A 22,228-nucleotide genomic window follows, 5' to 3' on the forward strand; every position below is an offset into this window, starting at 1 on the left:
TAGCGCGGGTCGGCGGGCGGGCGGAGAGGAATCCTGCACTGACGCCGCGCACGCGCGCTACGGAAGCGGCGCTGCGGCGGCCGGGCAGGGAGGGCCGGCGGTGACGCAGGCGGCGTAGCCGCGCTTGGTGAATGCGGAGGCGCGCAGGCCGTGAGTCTGCGCTTTCGCTTTTGCTCCGGCCCTTTCGCCGGTGTAGCATCGCCGTCGCCGCTTCCTCCTGCCGCCCGGACATGAGCTACGACCGCGCCATCACCGTCTTCTCCCCGGACGGGCACCTCTTCCAGGTGGAGTACGCGCAGGAGGCCGTGAAGAAAGGCTCCACCGCGGTGAGTGGGAGGAGAGAGGCAAAGGCAGGCCGCGTGGGGTAGAAGGGCCCCGGCTCAGGGGGGGGGGGCTCTGCGCCGCCTTAAGGACGCGAGGATGCCCAGGGAGTGATCACCGTCCCCTCTCCCCCCTCCTTTCCGAACAGAAAGTGAGTGTCGTCCCCCCCCCCCCCCCATCCCCCCGTTGATGACCGAGCAGGGACCCCTTCACCCCTCAGCCACCTTGCCAGGAGGTTCCCCGGCGTTTGCTATTGCTGAGACACAAAGTTAAAATCAGAACCGATTTGGGTTTTCAGGATCCCCCGGAGGTGGAGGTCCAAATCGAGGCCGAAACCTGCTGTCTTGAGGAGTTCAGTGCTGCAGTGGTAAAGGTGTAAGACCTGGACTTGCTGCTCTTTTTAATTTTAATCCTTGGTTTGCTCTCTTAAACGCGGCTGGTGTTCTTCTGAGGGCTCCCAGTTTGGGAACCATTGTGCCTGCTGAAGGTCTCGGGTGCTAGGAAGGTGGGAGGGGGTTCTGGTGGGGTGGGGGATGGAGCTTATGTGTTACTTATAGCCTGGACTGGAGTTTGGACCCATAGATTTAGAGGATGCTAGGAAGAGTACTTTGGCGCATGGAGACTGGTATGACTTGCCAACCAGTAATTTAGGCTTTGGTTATTATGCATTTGGTGAACCAATACATAGGGAGAATAGAGGCCTCAGTGACTTAGCATTTATCTTTATACAGGAACTTTCCTCATTTTTCCTGTTGTGATGAATTAAATTTTACAATAAGCTTGACTTCATCTCATGTCCACTTGTGTTCTGTAGTTTTTATTTTGGAAGGGCCAGACCCAGGCGTTGTTTGGTGTGTCTGTTTCCTTTGGCCTTCCAGCTCAGTCTGACCTGGTTTCTAAATAAGGTTATGGCAGCATCACCCTTCCTTTGTAACTCTCTAGATCCCCTCCCCACCATTATTTTAAACTTCTCCCACCTGGTAAATATTTACGCAGAGTCTGGCCACAGACCACTAAATTCTCCTTTATGTGATGGTCCACCAGGGACCATAAATGCTACTGGTCTGAGAAACTGGGCCTCGAACTCAGGACTGCCACTGAGCCAGCCCACAGACCTCCTTTTTAAAGACTTTGTCCTTGTGTTGGGTTTGAAATGTATTTATTGCATTTCCATTCTGCATCATCTGAATACATTTTGATCCGTGCAGTTTACAAACTGACATGCATAACCAGCATGACACTAAAACATTTATACATTGAAACTAAAACATAACTAAAATAAACCAAACCTTCCTTGTCTCTCTGCGTTCTAAAGTCTAGGCTCACTCTAACTTTTCATCAGCAGATCGAAAAGAATGCACATGATACGACTTAAGTAATTCTGCTAATGGACTTCCTACCACATCACCTGCTTTTATGCAGTAAAGATATCATCTTAAAACAGAGGCAACCAGTGCAGCACGGACTAGAGATATATGCTCAAGATGCTTTATCCCTGTTAAAAGCAGAGCTGGCTTCTTTTTTAATTAATTGAAAGTAAAACCTTTTGCAAGCCCGTGTAGAGAGTATTACAATTGTCAAGTTTATGTATACAAGGGCTTGAGCTATTCTACAAAATTCTGCTTTAGATATTACATTTTTTAATTGCCAATTTGCCCTAAGCTTTCTAGGATTTTACTTAATGAAAGATTTGATATAATTGACGAGTAAGCTTATTAATCACCTGCCTCATGCCTAATATTGCCATAAGCTCTAAAAATTGCTGAGCTTTCCTAGAACTCAAGTTATCAATTTGAAAATTAAACTCTCCTAAGATAATGTTGTTATGGCCCAGCACTAAGCTAACCAAACTATTAGAAAAACAAAAAACAAAACTGACCTTTTTTTGCCTCTAAGAGCTGGAGGGCGATATAGTAAACAGAACCATAAATCGGAATCTTAATGCATCTTCTCTTCCATCACACAAAGTCACAGGTAATGTTTGCACTAACAGACTTTTATTCATAAAATACTCTCTCCCTGTTTATCAACCCAGACTTGATCCTGAAATAAATAACCCGGCACTATCATCTGGTTTGATAAAAGCATATCTGCTTCTGGGCGCCATGTAACATATCTAGCATATGCTGCATTTTTCTAATGGAGTGAGCATTAGTATAAACAAAAGTTAACTTGACAGAGCTGACCTGACCCATTTATTTAGTCTGCTCCCTCCCCCTCCCTACATAATTCCAGCACAGTAAGCCCAAATCTTCTCTCTAACCCTCCATAAACACCTTGCCCAGTAAGCCCAGCAAGATGATGATTTACAGTAACCAAACACATTGCAGCAATCAGGCAACCAATGGCCATTATCCGTTATCACAGCAGATGCGTAGCATAGGTTGCTTACCCACCAGAGAGATGGAAGAGGTTATTTGCAGTATATCACTGTAATGTATTCAGCATTGCATCCTGTGGTGCCCACGGAGGGGCAGGCATTTAAAAAAAAATTGAAAGTCAAGTTGGGTAAGCCGAGCTGCTCTGCCACTGCACGACCTTCTGCCGTACACTCCTTCCTTTTTCAAAGTGATATTTTTTTTTTAATGGTTTGAATTTGTTTTAAGGTTGGCGTACGAGGAAAAGAAATAGTTGTCCTTGGAGTTGAGAAGAAATCGGTAGCTAAACTCCAGGATGAGAGAACAGTACGGAAGATCTGTGCCCTTGATGAAAACGTCTGCATGGCTTTTGCAGGTATGGATTCTATATATAAAAAGGGAACCTTTCTGGCACATTGTTCTGTAATTTAAAAACAGAAGTTAAGATGAACTGGCGTTTGTGGGTTCAGGTGACGCTATGCCTTTAGACTATTTAGTGTTTAGTTTCTCAGGAAGGGTGATGTCTATTGAAGGCGTTATCTTTTTTAAATTAGTAACACCTTGAAAACAAGTCTCTTTCACATAAAATGAGGTGAGATGGTGGCTCTTTCATTGTAAGACTAGCAGAAACATGCAGAACATTTAGTAACAATGGCAAAGAAAGACCAGAATGGTCCATCCTCTTTACCCAGCCACCCCCATGCAGAAATGGTACTCCAGAAGTTACCACAGGTTACCCTGTTTCTTCATTTCCATCCTCTGGCTCTTTTTTATGATTGCACTCCAGTTGTACAAATCTGCACTTCCTGGCATTGAATCCTAGCTGCCAAAATTTCAACTACTCCTCAAGCTTTCTTAGATCACTGCTCATGCTCTCTATTCCTTCAGAATGTTCACTCTGTTGCAGATCGTAACATCATCAAGAGTGGAATGGAAGAGCAGCCTAGAGGTTAGAGCGGTGGGCTGAGAACCAGGGAAGCCAGGGTTCAAAACCCACTACTGATCCTTGTGACCTTGGGCAAGTCACTTCACCTTCTGTTATATTGGTAACTCACTTTGAGCTACCAATGAAAAAAAGGCCAGAGCTAGCTAACATTCGGGCTGATACAGCGGTGGAGCGCACTGTTAGCCCGGGGTTGGCCGCACGTTTTCGACGCACTAGCTTTACCCCCTTGTACAGTAGGCTGGCGTTAATTTCTGCCGGCGCCGGGGAAGTGTACAGAAAAGCAGAAAAAACTGCTTTTTTTTTTTTTATTTTTTTGGGGCCTCTGACTTAATATCTTTTCTGTACACCCTCCAACTTAATATCATAGTGATATTAAGTCAGAGGCCCCAAAAATAAACAAAAATCAAAATTTAAAAAAAAATAAATTTAAAATCGGCCCATGGGTCGGAAGACGGACGCTCAATTATGCCGGCATCCATTTTCTGAACCTGTGGCTGTCAGCGGGTTTGAGAACCGACGCCGGCAAAATTGAGCGTCAGCTGTCAAACCTGCTGACAACCGCTGCTCCTGTCAAAAAGGAGGCGCTAGGGAAGCGCTAGTGTCCCTAGCACCTCTTTTTACCGCGGGCCCTAATTTGCATAGGCCACCCTCCTGAATTGTGCGCCCAGGAGAGTGGCCGGGAGAGCGGGCACTCGCCGGCTCTCCCGCGCGTTTTTCTGTATTGGCCTGTAAATAAAGAGGATACATTTTCTTTCTAACCCCTCTGCAGTTTCGCTCACAAAGATCTTGACTAGAACTTGCGCAGAACCAATCCCAGAGGCACTCCACTTATCACCCTTCTCTCCTCAGAGTGTGTTTCATTTACCACTTCCCATTCCACCACCTTGGGATCCACTCCCAGGCTGCTCATTTTATTCATGAGCCTCCTGTGTGGGAATGTATCAGAAACTTTGCTAAAATACAAGTAAATCACATGAAGAACTTGTATTGAGCTAATTCTCTAGTCGATCACAAAAATTAGATTGGTTTGACACAAACTTCCTCTGGTAAAACAATGTTGCTTTGGATCCTGCAACCCACTGGATTATAGATAGTTCACTATCCTTTCAGTAGAGTCTCCATTAATTTTCCCCCCCACCACCACCAAGGTAAGGCTAACCAGCCTGCAGTTTCCAGCCCATGGAGGAAAGAGGATTTGTAGACCCCAGCTTAGCTGCTTCGTCATTCTGCATCCTTCCATTGCTGCTGTTTCCTTCAGCTGACCCGTGCAGGCTGAGCGAACCTTCCCCCATCTGTTGCTGCATCTCACATAGGTTACTGTTGTGTGGCTATGCTGCCGAGTCGTCTGTCTTCTGACCCCATGGGCCTCCTTCCAGCCCACATGGCCACTTGGGCGAGGAAGGTGTGCACCGGCAAACACATGCACACCCACTGTCTAAGCTTATATATAATATAAAAGATAGATAATGGTTGAAGAATGGAGAATTTTAGCCGGGTACCATCACTGAACTAGAAAAAGGAAAACTGGAATCTGTTTAAGGTTTGGTTCTTCTTTCCTCTCCGTAGGCCTCACAGCTGATGCCAGGATAGTTATAAACAGAGCCCGTGTAGAATGCCAGAGTCACAGGCTGACCGTGGAAGATCCTGTCACAGTGGAATATATCACACGTTACATTGCCAGCCTTAAGCAGGTAAGTGGTGGTAAAAATTGCCAAGAAATCCTTGTGTACTTTTGGTTTTTTTGGACTTCCTCGCAGCCATTCTTTCACTTTGTCTAAAATGGGAGAGGTTTGCTTACAAAGATTATTGCCCTGTATATTGTAATTCTACAGAGCTTAGCAGCTGTGCGTGAACTAGTAAGACTGGAGGCTCCTCTTCAGCTTAGATCATATCCCCAACATATCCTGAATTCTGAGTGAGGACAGGCAAAACTAGCCCATTTGGAGACGTAACGCCTTAGGACTTACTGAAACACTGAAGCATAACTTGTTCCAGTTTCACAAAAATGTACAGTTTGTTTATCTTTTGAACTGAAAAATAAAAATGCATTGCATTCCATAATTTGATCTAAAAGTGAAATGTTCTGTTGCTGTTTACGTTATGTATTATATGCATGAATTACAGTACAGCAAGGACGATTTTCTTATTTTACTGTGTGTGCAGGAGGCAATGGTTCAAGTTGAGCAGCGCTGTTCTAGACATTTTATACATGCTAAGATCTGCACTATGAGCATGTCCCCATATTTTAATAGGTGTTTGCATGAGACCAGAACAACTGCACGGCCACCAAGTCTCTTCATTCCTTTCCCAGCTCTGATACTTCACAGGAAACAATGCAGTTTCACCTCTCGCAGCAGTAGGGCAAACGGGCATCTACATGCAGGCTGACACAACTCCTGGCAACCATCCAGCGCCCGTCTTGGCTGCCCCATGACACTGCTAAGCTCTTAGCGGCAGCCTCTCTAATCTTTTTCCAGTTAGAATGGTCACGCCAACCACTTTCTGCCTATCTAGTGGTCTCCTGGCCCTCCTGCCCTCTCCGTGAGCTTCCTCTTATTTTTCTGACCCCCACCTGTGCCTCCCTGGGGCTACGATTTCAAATAATCACTCTTTCATTTTGCCTTCTGGAATGCCCCTTGCCCCACCCCCACCAGCGGGCTAACTGCTCCCATTTCCCAGGGGTGGGATCCTAGCTCTGTCACACTGGGAAGCTGTTCAGAAAATAATTTATGCAAACTCCTGCTAATCAAATGGTAGCCCTGCAATTCCAGTTAGAACTGCTGCTCAGGACAGCACGCTGGAAGAGGGCCGCCCCCTCTCCACAATCCCCCAGGTAGATTTAGTTTGGGACTGCCCGTTAGGGCAGAGGATGTAGAAAAGAGCAGTCCATGTGAAGTGGCGAGAGGAAGCAGTAGCTCAGGGGAGTCATTCAGTCCGTGTGAGGTGGCGAGAGGAAGCAGTAGCTCAGGGGAGTCATTCAGTCCGTGTGAGGTGGCGAGAGGAAACAGTAGCTCAGGGGAGTCATTCAGTCCGTGTGAGGTGGCGAGAGGAAGCAGTAGCTCAGGGGAGTCATTCAGTCCGTGTGAGGTGGCGAGAGGAAGCAGTAGCTCAGGGGAGTCATTCAGTCCGTGTGAGGTGGCGAGAGGAAGCAGTAGCTCAGGGGAGTCATTCAGTCCGTGTGAGGTGGCGAGAGGAAGCAGTAGCTCAGGGGAGTCATTCAGTCCGTGTGAGGTGGCGAGAGGAAGCAGTAGCTCAGGGGAGTCTTTTTTCGTTGGGCCGTTTGGTGCCGTCGGTGCAGAAGTGATCTCTCGCCTGGAACAAGGTTGAGTTTAGATGACAGAATCACTTAGACGTAGCACCCAAGTCATCAAGCTTGTTGTACAAACTCTCAGCTTTGTGTCGGTGATCACATGCATCTTTTATATCCCTGTATACACTGAGTATTCAAAGCAAGATGGTCTTTATAGTTGTGTTTCTAAATTCTTTACAAGAAAGGGATGTAGGGTGAGGTGCAGTTTACTGAAGTAGAAAGAATTCTCAGCTAGAGCTTTAAAAAAAAAATCTGTGGCTATTGATTTTTTTAATTTTTTTAATCTTCTTGAGGATCTGTACACCAAAGCCATTGTGAAACAGTCAAATGCACACTGAATCATCCTCTCTTTGTCACTAGCGCTATACCCAGAGTAATGGGCGCAGACCCTTTGGGATATCTGCCTTGATTGTAGGGTTTGACTTTGATGGGACTCCCAGGCTCTACCAGACGGACCCCTCTGGCACGTACCACGCGTGGAAGGTGAGCAAATCCTCTCTTTTGCTAATATTTGGAATATAGTAGATCCTGCACATAGTAACTCTTCTGCTATTCCTTACGTCCTATCCTTTTAGACATATACGGTAATTCAGTTGCATCCATTCAGGTATCCTTTTGGTCAGCTACTATTTAGGGAGTGTGGGTATAATGGTTTAGTGTGTTTTGTGAGTTAACCTTGATGACGGTTCATATTAGAACCAGAATGTTGGCATGTTTGAGAAGGCAAATAACTTGTATTTTTTTAATCCACTAACGTACTTCTACTTTTGTTCAGTAATGGAATAAAAGGTCAAGTATTCAATATATGTATGTGTGTTTTTATTCTGTGTGCTGCCTAATGAGTCTTGTACAAATCAGGGAAACTCCAATCACTTTAACATTAAATATTGGTATAGGATTAGGAAGTCACCAGCTGTTTGTATTATATGTAAAGAAACATTAAAGGGAATAATTTATTTATTTAGACATTTTATGTACCATTGTTCCCTGTAAAAGATCCCTGCTTTATTTGTTAAAACATTTCTTTGCTGCTTTACCTGAAATTCTAAGTGGCTTATAATAATAATAGCATACCCAAAAGTAACAAATGAAAATAGACTTCAAAATACCAAAACTCTGCCATCATTTTAAGTGAGCATCTAAAATCACTAACATGGCCACGTCTGCCCGATCTCAAGATGGAACTAAGCCGCTGCCTTTTCAAATCCTGTTTAAAAGTTTTGAAGCTAGGCTCTCTTCGGAGACCGTCTGGTGTACAGGGCCTGATACAGCAGACATCCTTTTCGGAGCCTCTGTTGGCACTGCCCAGAATAGCTCAGCTTCCCCTCTGGCCTGTACATTGTGCGGCGGTGTTGTTCACAGTATTTTGAATGATATTCTCTAGTTTACCATTTATGCCTTTGATGTGTGTGATTTATTCAGGCTAATGCCATTGGCAGAGGAGCCAAATCCGTGCGAGAATTCCTGGAGAAAAATTACACTGACGAAGCTATCGAAACGGATGATCTCTGTATTAAACTCGTTATCAAGGGTCTTCTTGAAGTGAGTATCGTTTAAAAAAAAAAGAAAAAAAATCCCTAGCAATCATGTCTGCCATGTAGGGTGCAGAGCTGCTGCTGTGGACGTCCTGGTATAAAATGAATCCAGCGGCTTTCACTGCCTTGCACCTAGGCTCTCTGGAGAGGGAAGGGGCATGGTAAACTTGGGCAGTCTTGCTTTTAACTTAAGGATGAAACAGGTTGGACAGGATTTTCTTACTATGTTGTATTTGTACTATTACTTTCACAGGTATAACTTTTTTTTCCCCCCAGTGACTTCCTGTTCAGCCCTATTAAGGGCTGTGGTGTCAGGAGCACTTATTGGCAGCTGACTTAGCGATTTCCCCTTTTACTGTAGCAACAATCTCTGGTCAGGAACCATCATTTCCAGCTCTTTCCAGAGCCACCTGCCCTCAGAGGGCTGCAAGCACAGCAGGGCTTCCCTAATTTGGCCTGGTGATCCCACACAGATATCCATCATGAACCTACCTCAGACATTTGCGTATCCTGAGTCTGATATCCACAGTGTACATACAAGAGAAATGTGCATGTGAAGGTCACCGGGACAAGCTTGGAAAGCCCTGGGGTGCAGTGTCGGCCACCCCTTTGGGACCGGTGATTAGTGGGGGCTGATAACTGAATTGTGGTCTCACTTGGCTCTCTGACTCTCACCCACTTCTAAAGGCACCATGAGGGGAAGGTCTTTGTTATTAATTCATAAACCGGAGTTTGATAGCCTAAGTGTGTGCATACAAACGCTTTATCTATTCTTTACCAGCTGTAATACTTCTTACTGGACTTTTCTTACACTATAGCCTTTCCCTAGCATTGTCTCATATTAACATGTGCAAGATCATGCTTCACACACAGAGGTTTCCTAACACTGTATTGAAAAGTAAGTCTACGTTTCTTTTTTTTTTCATCAAGGTTGTACAGTCAGGGGGCAAGAACATAGAACTAGCGGTCATGAGAAGAGATCAGCCACTTAAGGTAATGATGATGAATGAATATGGCAGCTTTTCCCTGCTAGCACTGCTCAGTCAAATCGCCCCTTTGATATAAAAGATAAAAGCTACAGGCGCTCTTACCCCGAAAATGTTTCATGTGGGATTCGTAGATAAATAGAATCTGGATGTCGCCAAAATGGACTGTCCTGTTGCAGTTGAGGTGATCATTTTGGTTGTATATGCACCATCTTCAAGGAAGCAGAGTTGTTTCTATCATGGTGTGATCCTTATCGTCTTATCAAGGTTAGGAAATGGCCAGAGCTTGTCTCTTTTTGTAAGTGGTTAGTGTGGCCATCTGGCAGTGCCGGCTCTAGTGTGAGGCATTAAGTGATGGCTAAAAAGAAGCTGTAACCTGTTTGATTAAAAGATGAATTTTTGAACGAATGCCTCTTTCAAGTGTAAATTTTACATTTGCCACAGCACAGACCTCCAACTCAGATCAGGGGATGCTGTTTGAAAATACTTTGTCAATACTTGCTTTATTGGCAGCAGGGTTCATTATTTTGGGAGGGGCAATATCTGGCCTAGACCCCATGCCGAGCAGATTGGATGGGTTATTTTGGCCTCTAGTTGTTGTTATAGCAAATGAAATCTCTAAAAGGATATAGACCGAGGTGACCCAGAGAAGGGCTGCTGAAACGGTGCAGTTTGCATCAAAAGTGGCGTGAGATGAGACTTAAGTACGGGGAGGGATTAGATACCACACCGGTAGAAGTAAAGCAGAAGCAAGAAGAAATATTAATGTTCAAAGGCTTGAAAGCAGCAGTCTGGCCTGCCTGCCAGAGGACGACGGCGAAGCCTAACTTGCTGCTGCTCTTCCTCCTCTCAGCCTGCCCAGGGCCAGCAGCGTGGGGGGTGGGGAGGTTGGGGTAGAGATTGGAGGAGGGGGGTGTGTGTAATAGGAGGATACTTGGGATGGGAGGCAGTAAAACCTGGGGCAGGGGACAGAACCTTCCCTCCCACCCACCCCCATTTTCCTACCTCCTCTTCCACACCTGATCCTGAATTCTCCATCCCTCCTGTGCAAGATCCTCTCTCTCCCCAACCCCAATCACCTGAATCTCCTTTCCTCTAATAAAGAGCCAAATACCAGAAAATGACTTTTTTTTATAAAATCTGTACATTACCTTAAGCCTTGGGCAAGATAATCAAACAAATCTAAATAAATGCAAACTTAAAACATTTGCCACATTATTTCTGCAGAAAGTTTGAGACTGCCTGTACTAATAGTAATTTTAAGGTGCGGTTTTTCATTGTTCCATGACTTCTGTCCCTCTTATAGATCTTAAACGTGGAAGAAATTGAGAAGTATGTTGCAGAAATTGAGAAAGAAAAGGAAGAAAATGAAAAGAAGAAACAGAAGAAGACAGCATAGCTGCATTGTATTTTGGTGATTTTAGTAGGTTTTAGATTGATTCTACAATAAATCTGACTTTTTAAAAGGTGGCAATCTCCTCATGCACCAGCAGGCATAGACAGCATCACTGAATGCATTTTGTTCTCTTCAGCTTACTGAGGCTAATATTAAAAAAAAAAAAAAAAAGCCTTAAGATCGGCAGCCGACTTCAGCTGGAAATGCACCTAACACGCCCTTCCCATCACCCACTTCTTAAGCTCTTAAAGTTAGGGAATTGCTGTAGAGAGAGCCCGACATGGTCAGGTTGCTCCTGCCTGGGAAGCATTGCAGTTTAGGTTTCAACTACCATTCTCTTCTCATGAGGGCTCCTCTATATATCCCAGGCCACCTTGCATCTACCATCTCTTCTAAGAGCACGTTCAGACAGCCACTACCCTTTCTGCCATTGTTCAAGGCCACCCCTTTTGGGTGCTTCATATCATAATCCCTTGTGCTATAGCTGCTTTTCCATTAAAAAAAAAAAAAAAAAAGAAAGGTTTGCTTTTTATACATTATTAAAACTTTTCAGGTATTTAAATCTATCCTATCTTCCCCCCCAACCTACGGCTCTTCATGCTGTAGACCCCCCACCCAATGCTGATTGCCTCTGTCTGGCCTATCTCTCACCTTTCTGAAAGATGGCCTCCTCAACTAAACATAGTATTCCTTATCCCCTACCAATAGATGGAGACCGAGAAGAAAAGCTTTACTCTGCTGTTGGTACATAAGGTATTCACCGTCTGCAGGAGATGGTGAAAGTGCCAAACCTGCTAATGGATTTAGAGATCAAATAGCTACTAGGGCTGGTGGCTCCATCCTGGAGAGAGGGGTTTGACAGCCAGTGGTTTGGCTCTCTTCGTTCCCTATCCTCATCTCCCTGTAGCTCTCGCTATCCTCCGGAGCCTCCTTCCAAGACTGTGGACAGGGAATAATCTGGGGTCTTGTAGCTTGTTTGGTTTTTTGTTTGTTTTTGAGGAGCTTTTTTTTTTTTGTTTGGGGTTTTTTTTTTTTTAATGTTTTAAAGAAAAGCGGAGGAGCATTTAGGGGATTGAAGGAGTCGACAGAGCTCAGTGTGCTATGGCAGTCAAAAAAGCAAACAATGTTAGGAATTATTAGGAAGGGAATGGTTAATAAAATGGAAAATGTCATAATGCCTCTGTATCGCTCCATGGTGAGACCGCACCTTGAATACTGTGTACAATTCTGGTCGCCGCATCTCAAAAAAGGTATAATTGCGATGGAGAAGGTACAGAGAAGGGCAACCAAAATGATAAGGGGAATGGAACAGCTCCCCTATGAGGAAAGGCTGAAGAGGTTAGGGCTGTTCAGCTTGGAGAAGAGATGGCTGATGGGGGAAATGATAGAGGTCTTTTAAAATCATGAGAGGTCTAGAATGGGTAGATGTGAATCGGTTATTTACTCTTTCAGATAATAGGACTAGGGGGCACTCCATGAAGTTAGCAAGTAACTCACTTAAAACTAATCTGAGAATTTTTTCACTCAATGCACAATTAAGCTCTGGAATTTGTTGCCAGAGGATGTGGTTCATGCAGTTAGTATAACTGGGTTTAAAAAAGGTTCCGATATATTCTTGGTGGAAAAGTCCATTAACTGCTATTAATCAAACTGACTTAGGGAATAGCCACTGCTATTAATTGCATCAGTAGCATGGGATCTACTTAGTGTTTGGGTACTTGCCAGGTGCTTGTGGCCTGGATTGGCCACTGTTGGAAACAGGATGCTGGGCTTGATGGATCCTTGGTCTGACCCAATATGGCAATTTGTTATGATCCCACAAAGGAGGTGGCCTTGTACAAGAGTCCTGTCTTCCAGTGTAGCTGTGATAAAAGGTTGTCTAGCGGTCGGGGTTGTTTTGGCATGCTGTGGAGGAAATGGCTGCTCCCACTGAGCACGAGAAGCAGTGCTTTGTGGGGAGTGCACATCAACGGATTTTGCTTTGGGGTTGTGTGGGGCCTGTGTGGACAGTGGAGAAAATAGTTCAGAAGTCCTGGTGCTGCTGCAGCGAAGAGAAAGTTGGCCACAAAGACTGCAGAAGCCAGTAGTGCAGGGGAGCTCTGCAGCATAGAAAGCAGGGGCCCATCTTAGTCAAAAGAGGAGGAAGCAAAATCCTGAACCATATTTGGAACTGGAGTTGGGGGCTTCCAAGGAACACATGGAGGGAGGTCCATTGGACAGAAAAAGGATCCCTTGGAGGAAGGTGAGATCTCGGTGGCAGAAGTGGAATTACACCATATGATTTTTTAAGTTCTGGAGGAACCAGGGATAAAGGAGTTGGTGTAGGTCAGAAATATGAAGGGGAGGATCAGGTGTTCTGCTAAGGCTTTTCCCTTCCATCAGACAGTTAAGGTGGGATACTCTGGAATCCAGCGAGAAGATGGGCAAGGCCATGACAAAGCTGTATCCATTGCCAGAGGATGCATTGGAGCTCTTAATGCTGCCCAAGATAAATGCTTTGGTTTTGGCTGTTACTAAGAGAATTACTATCCCGGTTCAAAGCTGTACAGCCCTTTAGAAATTCCTGGGTTCGGAAAATGGAAATCCATCCTCAAAATAAATTTGTTTGAGGTTTTGACCTTGTAGAGCTGAACGGTGGTGTGTAGTAATTTCATGGCCTGTCTCTGTTTATGCTGGGTGCAACAAATTCCAGTGGCAGACTCACTTTTGGAGAAGGAGACAGAGCCCCTGGACGCTAGCTTGGCTTTATAGCAGATGCCTTGAAGGACTTGCTTCATACGTTAGCTAGAAATATGGTGTTGGTAGTTTTAGCTACCATCTGGCTGGCTGCATAACTGGGCTGGCTGCATAACTGGGCAGCTGATGTGTGGTCAAATTGTCAGCTGGGTCGTCTCTTTTAAAGGGAAGGTGATGTTTGGAGAGGGTTTGGATCAGTTGGTAAAATGCCTTGGAGAGTCAAAGTCCCATAAATTGCCAGAGGAGATAAGCTCAGAGGAGACTGGAAGACCTTCCCCAGCAGGTCAGGTGTTGTTATCTGGGGAAAGTTTCCTCCTCACAGCATCCATAAATAAGTAAATCCCAGTCCTTCTGGGGGAGTTCTCATGAGTTCAGGCCCCAGTTTTGGAGAACTTAAGGGAGTGCAGTGAGATTAAATTTTCCAATTTCCATGTGTGCGTTTAGGAGGGTGGTTGGCCCACTTTCACACACTGGACCAAAATAACAGACCAGTGGGTCCTGACCATCAGAAGGGATGGCTACGCCTTAGAATTTGCTCTGCCAGTGGTAGAAGCTTTCATGGCTTCTCCATGCACTTCAGTGAAAAAGGCCACTGATTCGAGCCATGTTGGACCAATATGCTGACGCATTCTGGACCTCAAGGTGAACGTATGCTTATGGGTACCCAATCTTTGGATGGAAACTATGCCTTCAGTGATCGGTGCAATCAAAAGAGGGTAATTTCTGGCATCCTTAAATCTGATGGAGGCCTATCTTCACATCCCTGTTCAGAGATATCATCAAAAATTCCTCAAGTGTGTGGTGCGCCAGGGACCATTTTTCAATTTCAGGTGCTTCTATTTGAGCTGGCAATGACAACACGCAGGAAGCGCTTTATGTCCAAGATGGCATACAAAATGAATCTTTATGGGTAGAAATCCCTTGTGTGTCGGGGAAGACTATAGTGATAGGGGTATACTACCGTCCACCTGGTCAAGATGGTGAGATGGACAGTGAAATGCTAAGAGAAATTAGGGAAGCTAACCAAATTGGTAGTGCAGTAATAATGGGAGATTTCAATTACCCCAATATTGACTGGGTAAATGTATCATTGGGACATGCATGAGAGATAACGTTCCTGGATGGAATAAATGATAGCTTTATGGAGCAATTGGTTCAGGAACCGACGAGAGAGGGAGCAATTTTAGATCTAATTCTCAGTGGAGCACAGGACTTGGTGAGAGAGGTAATGGTGGTGGGGCCGCTTGGCAATAGTGATCATAATATGATCAAATTTGATTTAATGACTGGAAAAGGAACAGTGTGCGAATCCAAGGCTCTCGTGCTAAACTTTCAAAAGGGAAACTTTGATAAAATGAGAAAAATTGTTAGAAAAAAACTGAAAGGAGCAGCTACAAAAGTAAAAAAATGTCCAAGAGGCATGGTCATTGTTAAAAAATACCATTCTAGAAGCACAGTCTAGAAGTATTCTATACATTAAGAAAGGTGGAAAGAAGGCAAAACGATTACCGGCATGGTTAAAAGGGGAGTTGAAAGAAGCTATTTTAGCCAAAAGATCTTAATTCAAAAATTGGAAGAAGGATCTAACAGAAGAAAATAGGATAAAGCATAAACATTGGCAAGTTAAATGTAAGACATTGATAAGACAGGCTAAGAGAGAATTTGAAAAGAAGTTGGCTGTAGAGGCAAAAACTCACAGTAAAAACTTTTTAAAATATATCTGAAGCAGAAAGCCTGTGAGGGAGTCAGTTGGACCGTTAGATGATCGAGGAGTTAAAGGGGCACTTAGAGAAGATAAGGCCATCGCAGAAAGATTAAATGATTTCTTTGCTTCGGTGTTTACTGAAGAGGATGTTGGGGAGGTACCCGTAATGGAGAAGGTTTTCATGGGTAATGATTCAGATGGACTGAATCAAATCACTGTGAACCTAGATGTGGTAGGCATGATTGACAAACTGAAGAGTAGTAAATCACCTGGACAGGATGGTATACACCCCGGAGTTCTGAAGGAACTAAAAAATGAAATTTCAGACCTATTAGTAAAAATTTGTAACCTATCATTAAAACGACTGGAGGATAACAAATGTAACCCCAATATTTAAAAAGGGCTCCAGGGGCGAGCCGGGAAACTATAGACCGGTTAGCCTGACTTCAGTGCCAGGAAAAATAGTGGAAAGTGTTCTAAACATCAAAATCACAGAACATATAGAAAGACATGGTTTAATGGAACAAAGTCAACATGGCTTTACCCAAGGCAAGTCTTGCCTCCCAAATCTGCTTCACTTTTTTGAAGGAGTTAATAAACACGTGGATAAAGGTGAACCGGTAGATGTGGTATACTTGGATTTTCAGAAGGCGTTTGACAAAGTTCCTCATGAGAGGCTTCTAGGAAAAGTAAAAAGTCATGGGATAGGTGGCGATGTCCTTTCGTGGATTGCAAACTGGCTAAAAGACAGGAAACAGAGAGTAGGATTAAATGGACAATTTTCTCAGTGGAAGGGAGTGGACAGTGGAGTGCCTCAGGGATCTGTATTGGGACCCTTACTTTTCAATATATTTATAAATGATCTGGAAAGAAATACGACGAGTGAGATAATCAAATTTGCAGATGACACAAAATTGTTCAGAGTAGTTAAATCACAAGCAGATTGTGATAAATTGCAGGAAGACCTTGTGAGACTGTAAAATTGGGCATCCAAATGGCAAATGAAATTTAATGTGGATAAGTGCAAGGTGATGCATATAGGGAAAAATAACCCATGCTATAATTACACAATGTTGGGTTCCATATTAGGTGCTACAACCCAAGAAAGAGATCTAGGCGTCATAGTGGATAACACATTGAAATCATCGGTTCAGTGTGCTGCAGCAGTCAAAAAAGCAAACAGAATGTTGGGAATTATTAGAAAGGGAATGGTGAATAAAACGGAAAAATGTCATAATGCCTTTGTATCGCTCCATGGGGAGACCGCACCTTGAATACTGTGTACAATTCTGGTCGCCACATCTCAAAAAAGATAAGTTGCGATGGAGAAGGTACAGAGAAGGGCTATCAAAATGATAAGGGGAATGGAACAGCTCCCCTATGAGGAAAGACTAAAGAGGTTAGGACTTTTCAGCTTGGAGAAGAGATGGCTGAGGGGGGGATATGATAGAGATGTTTAAAATTATGAGATGTCTAGAACGGGTAGATGTGAGTCTGTTATTTACTCTTTCGGATAGTAGAAAGACTAGGGGGCACTCCATGAAGTTAGCATGGGGCACATTTAAAACTAATCGGAGAAAGTTCTTTTTTACTCAACGCACAATTATACTCTGGAATTTGTTGCCAGAGGATGTGGTTAGTGCAGTTAGTATAGCGGTGTTTAAAAAAGGATTGGATAAGTTCTTGGAGGAGAAGTCCATTACCTGTAATTAGGTTCACTTAGAGAATAGCCACTGCCATTAGCAATGGTAACATGGAATAGACTTAGTTTTTGGGTACTTGCCAGGTTCTTATGGCCTGGATTGGCCACTGTTGGAAACAGGATGCTGGGCTTGATGGACCCTTGGTCTGACCCAGTATGGCATTTTCTTATGTTCCAAGATGATGATAGTAGTAAGGTTGACTTTTTACTTAAGGAAGGTATCCTTATACTCCCTTTATTTGGAAGACTGGCTTATTTGGGCAGAGTCATCTGTTCAGAGGATGGTGCAGATTTTGCAAACCTTGTGTTGGCAATAAATTTTGCCAAAAGCAAGCTTCTATAACAGAATTTGGAATACGTGGGGGCACGTTTCAATACAAGTGTAGACAAGATGTTCCTTACAGCGGACAGGATGCTGAAATTGTATTTAGGTCCTTCACTTGTTATGACTGAAGAATCCCAGGATCTGGAACTATTTTTAGGTCCTGGGTTCCATGGTGTCTATGATAAACCTTGTTCCTTGGTGTTTGCTCATATGCAACCATTACAGAGCTTTCTCTTGTCGTGGTGAAGTCCTCAGTTGGAGGATTTTGAGATCAGTTTTCCCCTGTCTGGGAAAGCTGGATTGAGTCTTTCCTGTTGGCTCGTGCAGGACGGTTTGAAAATTCTGTTTGGGTTGTAGTAACTACGGCTGCCAGTCTCAAAGGCTGGGGAGCCATTTGTCAGGGTAAGACAGCAGAGGGCCTGTGATCAGCGTCTGGAAACCAGAGCAATCAAGGAAGCCATGTCAATTACACAGCATTTGAAATTCTTGTCTGACAATACAATTGCAGTAGCATACAAGAACTCACTGGTTTCTTTGGAGGTAGAGATATTGTTCTGTTGGTTGGCGAGGCTTCTGAAGGACGTGGCTGTGTCTCATGTGGCCAGGATGAAAAACATGATCCTGAGCAGGCATACTCTAAATTCTGGAGAGTGGGAATTGGCTCATAGAGTGCTGTTGCTAATCAAGGACATTTGGGGTAAGGGGTCCCAGAGTTGGATTTAATAGCAACCAGCATGAATACTAGAGCTCCACCATTCTTCATTTAAAGAGAAGTGGGTTCAGAAGGCCTTGACATGATCTTCCAGCTGTGGCCTCCTGCAGTACTGCTTTGTTTTTCATCCTTGGCCGGGTTGTCAGGCACATAGAAAGACATTGCGGCAGAGTGATCTTGATGGCTCCAGAGTGGCCCAGGCAACCGAAGTTGGTGAACCTGGTGAATCTCAAGTTAAGAATCCCCTAAGGCTTAGTCATATTGGATTGCTACGTCAGGGCCCGATTTTTCTTGGAGCAGGTGGATCACCTTTGTCTCACGGCCTGGCTTTTAAGAGGAGTAGATTGAGAGTTAAGGGTTATTCAGAGGATGTCATCACATCCTTGCTTCAAGCTAGGAAGCCTTTGACATCTATGCTGTATGTGTGGGATTGAAAGGTGTAAGGTTCTGATATCAGAAGGCAGGGATTGCTCTGCTTCAAGCCTCTATCCCATTGATCCCTTTTTTTTTTTTTTCTCAGATGGATCTAGCTGAGTTCTCTTAAGGGTGGAGGAGTAGCTGGATGTTTGAGCTCCAGCCACAGCAGTGTTTGGCGAATGTGTGCTGTGCGTAGGTGTTATGGGTTCTTGCCCAGTTTAGGGAAGCTTTGGTATATCCCAATCATTTGGACAGCGTGAGAGAGGAGGGAAAGTTTCTTACTTGCTAATTCTTTCCTTGAGTCAGAGACCAGTACAGAATCCTGCCTTGACTTTCTGAAGATTGCTTCACAAACATATAATATAGATACAGCAGCAGATTACTTTACTTTTCTACTGGCATTCAAATTCCATTTATTGGAGAGAAGGACCACTTAAAATCAAGCTTATCCTTAATTTTGTCTTTGCCCCTGCCCAAGGATAAGGGGGTTAATGTGTTGTTAGCTTGGTTACAGATTATACTGAGTGACTGCAGGTGGTAGACTGTCATATACCACCAGTACAGTGAAGCTTCTCTTCTGTTTTCATCTGCTGCTAGGAGAGAGAACCCCAATTGTTTGGACTGGGCTGTGGGACTCGAGGAAAGAAAATTAGCAGATAAAAACCACTAACCTGTATAGGGGTATACCAACTTTTTTTTTTCCTGGTGGTTATGCCTCTGTCTGCTTCTAGCCACAGCCTTAAAAATAGAACATGATAGCAGATAGTAAAGACCATCCTGCCTGCCCAATTCAGTTCACCTATCGGCAGCCCCTGCTCCGCTTTACATTTCCTTCCTCAAGAATCCTCTGTGCTTAGCCCATGCTCTCTTCAAATGAGCTCCAACTTTTGGAGCTTGCTGGCCTTTCAAGAGCTAGGTCGAAGCAGTGGTCTCTTCCATTTCATCCTGCTAGGCCAGTCCAGTTGAGACAAATGCATAATGTCCTCCTACCAGCAGAGAACGCAGTTTTCTTTAGTGACATCATTGCCAGTACTTAAGAGGTGCTACAGCACAGGAACAGCTTGGTATTTCTCTACCTCCCCCGATGGAGAATTGTACAGGTACAGTAGCAGGATCTTCATTACACCTACCTCCTGTTTTTTTCCGTGGGTAGCAGCAAAGGCTAAGGGCCAGGCACCTGGTATGCCTAGCATAGAGAGCCTGTGGTGAGAGCGCCCAGTCTCAGAAGAGACTTAATGTGAAAAGTATTAATTAATATTAGTATTAAGTAATATGAATCTGAAGGAAGAAAAGGAAATTTTGAAGTTCCAAAAGAAACTAACAATTTGGCTCATGAGTGGCATTCAGTGACTCAGTAGTTGATTGTATTATTTTATTATTGGTATATTTTGCTACTGTTTATGATTGATTTATTTTGTTGTAAATCACTTTGTAAGATTTGATCTGAAAAGCGATTAATAATTTTAAATAAATATGTACTAACATGAGGGAAGGAGTCCAGCTACTCTAGCACGGGGTTGAAGACCTGCTTCAGGTAAGTAAGTTGGGGGATGATTTGTTTTTCAGCTCGCTCGTTTTGTCCATCCTGTGGTAGGCCTCTGCTGCCTCATGGACAGAGTGGAGCATGGCTGCCACAGAGGAGCCCGCAGGAGCAGGCGCACTGCTTCTAGAACAGGCCCCATGTGCCCAGAAAGGAGAAGGGTCCTGGGGAGTCTATTCCAGCCTCAAAGCTGGCAGTGGGGAAGGACTCTTCTCACACAGGATAGGGAAACCTTGGAATTGCTGGTTTTTGATGGGTTCGGCTGCTATGGTGGAGACTCTGGGCATCCCTGTCAGTGACAATGTGTGGGCATGTTTGTTTAATATGACATGGGGGAGCTGCCAGTATTGGCCCCCACCAGAATTAAAGCAGATCTGCCTCTCTGCCATGGTATGAATTCTCTAAGTAACTTTTCTCCTGATTGTCTGCACTAGGCTAGGGCTCTGGTCATTATTCTACTTACGGTGTAGGTCCAAACAAAAGAAAAGGCTACAAGACCTTTGGACCTATTCTTGATCCAAAGGGCATATGCAACAGGCTCCGACTTCCTCAGGATGGATTCCTTAAAAAGGATTGGATAAGTTCTTGGAGGAGAAGTCCATTACCTGCTATTAAGTTCTCTTAGAGAATAGCCACTGCCGTTAGCAATGGTAACATGGAATAGACTTAGTTTTTGGGTACTTGCCAGGTTCTTATGGCCTGGATTGGCCACTGTTGGAAACAGGATGCTGGGCTTGATGGACCCTTGGTCTGACCTAGTATGGCATGTTCTTATGTTTTGTTACATTCTAATGATGGTGTGAGAAGGCATGTTTCTTTCATCCCTGGACGTGGACAGCTTATTTTCTCCTTCCCCCTTAGGACAGAAGATCAGAGGTATCTTGGTTCTGCCCAGTCTTTTCAGTTTAGGGAACCTCTTTTGGTCCCATGCTCCACAAACATTTTCCAGAGTGATGGTAGTTTGTGGCCACTCTGCAGAGACAGGGCATGATGGTTCATCTTTATCTAGATCGTAGCCTGACCAGGGCCAGCTCTTATCATGCACATCTTTAAGTATCCAACAGCTTAGTCCGTTTAGGTGACTAATTTTGCAAGGAGCAAACTTTTTCCTATTCAGTCCTTGGACTGGTAGGGAACTTAGATTCCTTATAGTGGAAAGCATGACTCAGTTGTCCTCCATGTTCAGAGACTTGCTGCTCTGGGAGCCCTGTCATTTTGGGGATTATCTCAGCCCCTGGGTTTTCATGGTGACCACTTTGGATCTAGTGCCATGGGTCAGAAGTACTCCAATTCTTCCTTCTGCCTCGATGGGTACTCCATTCTCAGGATTCCACATTCTCCCATTGACCCTGGCTGGGAGGAGCTGTTTTGTTTGGTGGATGATGCCTAAGAAGCTATTGAAGGGTGCGAGACTGATACTGGCCTCGTGCATACTACTTGGGATGGTTGCAAGTTGGTCATAATCTGAATCAAGTAGGTAAAGGACCCTGGTGGCAGAGGTGTGCCCCTTGGTTCAGCAAGGGGCTAGAGAATTGGCCCTTGGTTGTTTTTATCATCATCTTTAGAGGGGGGGGGGGGGGGGGGGGGTAGTTGCAGTGCTCTAACAATGTGACAGGAGGGGACTGTGGCAGCAGAGGAGGAGCTGCCCTAAAGTCTAGGAGTGGCAGAAGAGAGAAATCTGTGCCCATGGAGCAAAATATCCAACAATTGACAGCAGCTCATAGTGCAGGTCAGGAAAATACTCCGGTCAATTTCCTGAGCAGGAGTCTGTGGGCAACACAAATAGGACTCAGCCAAGATGCCTTTCAGCATATAGTGCTACAGTGGGGTATGCCCTAGTTCAGGCTCTGCCAAGAGGGGATTTGTGATAGGTTAACCCCACTGGCCACTACTAGGAAAAATTCTAAGCACAATAGCCTGAGCTCTCGTGTGGTCCTGATGGCACTAGATTTGCCAAGGAGGCCATTATCTTAATATCTATGGCTTAGATGAGACTGTGGAGCGATATGTCCCTTTCATCTGCGTGAGGGCCAAGGACTCTTTGTGGAGGATGCCTGGAAACTCCTGCTCAGTTTTTGAATCTTCAGGGGTGGTAACACTCGAGGAAGAAGAGTTACTCTTCTTTGGTAAGCTGTACTCTATCTGCCCTTAATCCCTTTTGGGTTTATGTTCAGGCTTGCTGCAGGGAATGGGTCAGTTTTGCCCTGCTACTAAGACAACCGTAGTTTAGCCTCTCTAAT

The 22,228-nt window shown here is 44.5% G+C and overlaps 1 protein-coding gene across 1 annotated transcript; it reads left to right on the forward strand.

Annotated features, from left to right (window-relative positions):
* Positions 1–53: 53 nt before the first annotated feature.
* PSMA7 (proteasome subunit alpha 7) lies at positions 54–11,049 on the forward strand. The gene is made up of 7 exons (XM_029612780.1): positions 54–326; positions 2,928–3,054; positions 5,191–5,315; positions 7,295–7,417; positions 8,357–8,476; positions 9,400–9,462; positions 10,762–11,049. Exons 1-7 carry the CDS (start codon positions 132–134, stop codon positions 10,852–10,854), a joined length of 846 nt encoding a protein of 281 aa, XP_029468640.1. The 5' UTR covers positions 54–131; the 3' UTR covers positions 10,855–11,049.
* Positions 11,050–22,228: the final 11,179 nt, after the last annotated feature.

The sequence above is a fragment of the Rhinatrema bivittatum genome, chromosome 8, assembly GCF_901001135.1.
Source record: "Rhinatrema bivittatum chromosome 8, aRhiBiv1.1, whole genome shotgun sequence".
Taxonomy (NCBI): Eukaryota; Metazoa; Chordata; class Amphibia; order Gymnophiona; family Rhinatrematidae; genus Rhinatrema; species Rhinatrema bivittatum.